At 65.2% G+C, this 5,615-nt stretch overlaps 1 protein-coding gene across 1 annotated transcript; it reads right to left on the bottom strand.

Annotated features, from left to right (window-relative positions):
- Window positions 1-349: 349 nt before the first annotated feature.
- On the bottom strand, window positions 350-4,165 carry LOC127752027 (laminin subunit alpha-1-like; the record flags this gene model as incomplete). Its single annotated transcript, XM_052276496.1, has 9 exons — window positions 350-637; window positions 721-1,150; window positions 1,236-1,796; window positions 1,879-2,280; window positions 2,644-2,799; window positions 2,875-3,030; window positions 3,119-3,355; window positions 3,596-3,829; window positions 3,908-4,165. Coding segments are annotated over 9 exons (2,722 nt in total), but the record flags the coding sequence as incomplete, so codon positions are not given.
- Window positions 4,166-5,615: the final 1,450 nt, after the last annotated feature.

The following is a 5,615-nucleotide window of genomic DNA, read 5'->3' as shown; positions in this document are numbered from 1 at the left end:
GACTCGAGCAGCACGTTGCGACAGCGGCAGCCCAGCCACAGCGTATGTACGTTGGTCTGCCTACCTCCCTGGCGCCCATGTGCTGCCAACGGGCAGCAGATAAGCAGGTAGTCAGGCACTTGTAGTACCGAGAAGTAAGCAATCAAGTTCAAAGAGTAGGTAAAAATAAGCATGGTCATCTGTGGCTCTACGAGAGTGTTCAACGGAATTCGAAGGTGTTCTTTGGGGTGACGGAGGTGTTAATCCTTGAACTACGGCATACTAATATTGTCGAGCTGATCTTTCATTTCGACTCGTGTTGCCGTCGCCACGACAGCCCGTCGGCAATGCTCTGTTGTATGTGACTCACCCTCACAGCCGGTGTCGGGGTTGTCGTAGTGGTGCAGCAGGCAGCCCCTGCAGTGGGGCGGCGCGTACCCGTCCCTGCACGGGCACTGGCCGGTCACCGGGTCGCAGGCGGGCGCCGAGGAGCCGCGCGGGTCGCAGGCGCACGCCACGCAGCCCGCCGTCACGTTCCCCAGGCCGTCCGCGCAGCGGTCGCACGTCCTGCCGGTGAACCGCGGCCTGCACTCGCACTGCCCGCTGCCGGGGTGGCAGGCGTCGGCCGCCACGCTGCCCGTCGCGCTGCACTCGCACGCTGAACGGGGGAGGCAGAAAACGAAAATCAGACGTGTCAGCCGGCAAAGCGAAGCGTGAGCCGGCCGCGCAAAGATGACTCACGTCGACACAAGCCCTTCTCGGGCTCGCCGTAGTGGCCGGGCTTGCACTTCTCGCAGCGCCAGCCGTCCGTGTTGCCCGGGCAGCTGAGGCAGCGGCCCGAGAGCGGGTCGCAGGGCCCGCCCGCGCAGTCGCAGGGCCGGCAGCGCTCGCCGGGGACCGTGGGGTCGCCGTAGTGGCCGCCCGCGCAGCGGTCGCAGTGCTTGCCCGCGTGGCCCGCCGGGCACGCCGTGCACACGTAGTCCTCCACCACGTCGTTGTTGTCCGTCACGTCCGGCGTCTGCAGCTCGCACGTCGGGCTGAAGTTGTTGGAGGGCAGCAGCAGCGGGCAGGCGCACGGCCGGCAGTCCCCGGGCAGGCCGCGCAGCGCGTCTCCGAAGAAGCCCTCTGCGCAGCGCTCGCAGCGCTCGCCCGCCGTGTTGTGCTCGCAGGGCTGCGGACAGGGAGAGGTACACCGTAAGCTCGGGGCTCAAGGAGGAGCCGGGCGGCCCGCACCCGAAGGTCAGGACGCTACTCACCCCACACGCGTTGGAGTCCGGGTCGCAGGTGGCGGCGTGGCCGTTGCAGTTGCAGCGGGCGCAGAGGCCGCGGTGTCCGGAGGCCAGTCCCGTCGTGGCGTTGGAGGCCAAGCCCTGGGCCGACACTCGGGCGTGGCCCCAGGCGCAGGACTCGCAGGACAGCCCCACGTAGCCCTCGGGGCACGCGCACTGCTCCACCAGCGTGAGCGCGCCGCCCGCGTCCTCGGTGCGCGCCTGCTCGCCCCGCTGCAGCACGGCCGTCTCCAGCGCGCCCTCCACCTGGTCCGTGTGGTACTTGGCGCGCACCAGCACGTGCTCCACGTCGGCCAGCACGGACAGCAGCTGGTTCCTCGTGGCCGCCTCGCCTCGGTACGGCGACTGGTCCTGGTCCGCGCCCGTTCGCCTCAGCCGCGTCGAGATGTCCCGGACGCCGTCGCGGAGGAGGTACCACGACGAGCCAGGCACCTCCCCGCCGTGCGCCTCGCGTAGCGGCACGACCACCGTGGCGTTGTGCTCTACGTGCACGTTGTCGCCGTGCCCGATCCGCATGCCGTTGGAGCCCTGAAGAGGGAGAAAGAGAGAAGTGAGATGTTGGTCTGACCGCGGCTGATAGAAAGAGAAGGGCGGGGACGATGATACTCACGATGAGGATGAGGTCCGGGCCAGCCGTAGGCTTCCCGCTCGTGTCGCCCCGCATCACCACCCAGGACGTGCGGAAGGTCATGGTGCTGCCGTAGGACGCCAGTAGGTTACCGCGGTAGGACGGCGGCGCCACCCAGTAGTACGAGTCCACGTCGAGATCAGCGTCGGCCACCGTCAGCAGTCCCGTGTCTTGGTCCACGACCGGCGTCACGGTCTCGGTGACCCGGATGTCACCCACGAGCCAGCCCTGGTACTGGTCCACCTCGGCGAGCGACAGCACGGCCTCTGTGCAGTCCGTCGTGATCCCGGAGCAGTAGCACGCCGAACATCCGTTGGGGTCGCGGGCGTCCAGGCCGAAGTAGCCGGGGCGGCAGCGGTCGCAGCGCGCGCCCTCCACGTGCGCCTAGACGAGACGAGGAGAGGCATGAGGCTCGGGCAGGGGACACATGACACAGGGCCAGGAAGATGAAACTACACACACTAGAATTGAAATGATTAAACTTTGCTAATCGGTTCTTCGTTAAAGGTAAACGAATGTATGGCTAAAAGAAACTAGTCTGAGAAGCTCATTAAGGTCTGTGCAACTTCTCTGTATCTGTAGGAGACTTGTCTGGGCTGGACAACTCCGAAAACTTTAGTCAACCTCTGCCGAAATTCTTCGACGTTATTTTCCCCTAGCTCCGCTATCCTACGACCAGAGGCCGCTCGCGGACTGTGCCGATAATACGCCCTGCGAGCTGCGAGCTCGGCAGGGACTTCCCCTCACCTTGCAGAAGCACTCGCCGTCGCAGTCAGCGGCGTGTTCGGATCCACGCAGGTCGCAGGGGCACGGCTCGCACGCGGGGAAGTTCCGGAAGCCCGGCGCGCACCGGTCGCAGTGGTAGCCGGCGTAGCCGTCGCGGCACTCGCACGCACCCGCCTCCTGCGAACAGAGACGAGGATTAAGCCGTCGTCGTCGTGGCACATCGCGCACCACCTGACTGGCAAAGCTACTCACCACTACGGGGTTCGTGTCGTCGGGTGCGCACACCCCCGTGGAGCCCTCCGGGTGGCACTCGCAGGGCACGCAGGGCTTCGCGACGTCGACGGCCACCCCGGACGGCCGGAACCACCCGATGGCGCACCGCTCGCAGTTCACTCCGGTGGTGTGGTCCTGGAACATAAGGAACGGTATATTTTCGATGGTCAAGATGTTACTTTGTTTGAAAACGGCGCCCTCGCGCCGTCGGTACAGTACTTACAGAGCAGTTGAGGCAGACGCCGCCGCCGCGGTAGGCGCCGTGCCTGTCCAGGGAGGCGGCGGCGCGCGCCACCTCGGGGTCGTAGCGGCAGGCGCGCGCGTGCCCGTGGCACTGGCACTCGACACAGGGCGCGCCGTGCTGCCAGGGCTCCTGGTTGAAGCGCGGCCGGCAGCGCTCGCACGCCGCGCCCTCCGTGTTGTGCTGGCAGCGGCAGCCGGACGCGCGCTGCGCCTGCACCTGCGGGCAGGACGGGAGAGGAAGCGGCGAGTCAGAGGGCGGCGCCCGCGGAGCAGAGGGTAGGCAGCCCATTCGACACGGCGTGCGTTGGGCTGCCGAGCCTCGACGGCGCTGGGGCGACGTGGAGCGTTGGTCTCAGCTCAGCTAGCTCATGTTATACATTAAGAACCACAACATCTTCCCCAGAACAAAAAGCACTAATCAACGGAGTTGTTGCAAAACAACGCGTTTCCCACTCACCCCGCTCTTGCCGGCACCGCCGTTGCACTTGCTGGCGTGTCCGTTGCAGTCGCACTGCGCGCCGATGGACAGGAACTTGATCGAGTAGAAGGCCCTCCTGGGGTCGGCGAGCGCGCCGCCGGCCTGCGACAGCTTCTCCAGGCGCAGCCGCACGCGGCGCGCCGCCTGGAAGGCCCTGAGCGGCTCGGAGGAGGCGTTGGCGCCGGGCCGGCCCTTCACGAGCCACGTGTGGACCTGGAGAGGCGGCAGAGAGAGAAGGGTGAAGGAGTGTGGTGGACGTGGGCCGGGCCGGCCCTTCGTGATGGTACTTACGGCGGCATCCTCGGCGGGGTAGGCCTTGGAGTGGAAGCTGGTGCAGATGACCTCGTCGTCGCGGTCCAGGGTGACCTTGGCCGGGTCGCCCGGGGTGGCTGGCACGCCGTAGCGGCTCCAGCAGTCCTCGTCTGTCGGCGCGAAGTACTGCCACGGCGTGAACGTCTCCCCGGCCTCGTCCGTGCTGCGCTCCAGGACCCAGGCCGCCGGCCGCGGGCTGGGGCCCGTCTTGAGGATAACGTAGGAGACGAGGTACACCTAGAGGACGGGGCAGACGGAAGAGTCGGTGGTGATTCCTTCTCGTTTCGTTGGTTTTACTCGTAAGTCTCACACGCCATTAGAAAGTGCTACACGTGGAGGGAGGGCCTATCTCCGGGGCGCATCTAAATGAAATGACCCGCCACGCCCCCGCCTTGGCCCCGGCCGGGCGCGAACACCTCGGCATAATGGACGCTAATCACAATAAATCGACCGAAACGCAATTGATTGGACGCATTGGGGAGCAACAAGAGGAGGCCGGATCAGCTGATAGGGAATCGACAGCGGCGAATCGGGAAGGCTGGAAGGGGGGGGGGGTCCGGATCAGGGACCCCATCGCGTCACCGCAAGACTTGGTCCACGCAGGGGGGCGGTGCCCCCGTCCGTGTACAAGACGATCCCACACTCAGCCGGTGACTCAGAGGGAAAGGTGGGGAGAGAGGGAGAAAGAAGGGGGCGGGGGTGGGGTACGCGACGCGGTGTGAAGCGCCGACTCGAGCGCCGCAGCAGCGCTCGCTAAAAACTCTTTCCTTTGTGCGAAGTGTGTGTGTGTGTGTGTGTGAGTGTGTGTGTGAGCGCGCGCGCGCATGGAATGTCCCACACCGCTTAAATCGCCCGGGCTCCGCCAAATAAGCGGCCAATAAAGTAATTGGCGGGCCGAGCGGTCGCTTTGAGGCCCGCTTACTAAAGAAGAAGAAGAGTGCGACTTGAGGGGATTCGGCAAAGATTCGACAAAAATTTCAATTGTTTTGCTTTTTATTTCGTCGGTGTTCCCCTTCAAGAGCCGGAGACTATTTTAGTCTCTTTAGTCTGTACGCTCCCGGCGGTGGCCGGCAGCTCGTGCTGCTCCGGGCCGGACGGGCCGGACGTTCCACCGCGGGCCGGGCCGGGCAGCAGCGGCGGCCGGCCGGCAGCACCTCAGTCCGGCGAGTCCGGCCAGCACCGGCCCGGGCCCGGCTGGACGGGCCACCTCCTCGCACCGCCTGTCGGCCTGGTACCGAACTGGAGCAAAAGTGCCTTCCAGCTTCCCGCTCGCTTTGAATCTGGACGTGAATCGCTCTGGAGGGGAGGCAGGCCCGTGCCGAGGGCTGTCGGCGCGATCGGCGCGGCGGGCAACGGCAGGTGAGCTCTTCCCCGCCTGGAAGGCGCCGTGTGGGTAGGCAAACCCACCGACACTGATGCCTTTCCTATTACAACCCGGTTGTACAGATTAGCACGGTTTAGCGCCGGCAAGGAAAAATCAAGTTTTTGAAACCATTCGAATTAAAGCTACAAATGAAGGATAACACTTCAGAGAGTACACTCTGCTGGTCCCTCTCGATCGCTTGGAGCTGCTGGTGCGCCCGTTTGGGGGTGGGGTGGGGGGGGCAGGTCAGGTGACTCGGCTCTGGCTGCTGCTGTAAGAGCAGCGTGATGAAGCACAGCCTCCCGGTCGTAATCAATGAGCCTC

Source organism: Frankliniella occidentalis, unplaced genomic scaffold (genome assembly GCF_000697945.3).
Source record: "Frankliniella occidentalis isolate FOCC.00 unplaced genomic scaffold, Focc_3.1 Scaffold3171, whole genome shotgun sequence".
In the NCBI taxonomy this organism is placed as follows: Eukaryota; Metazoa; Arthropoda; class Insecta; order Thysanoptera; family Thripidae; genus Frankliniella; species Frankliniella occidentalis.
Note: the sequence above shows the minus strand (reverse complement) of the source record. Positions and strands in the feature narration are given on the sequence as shown.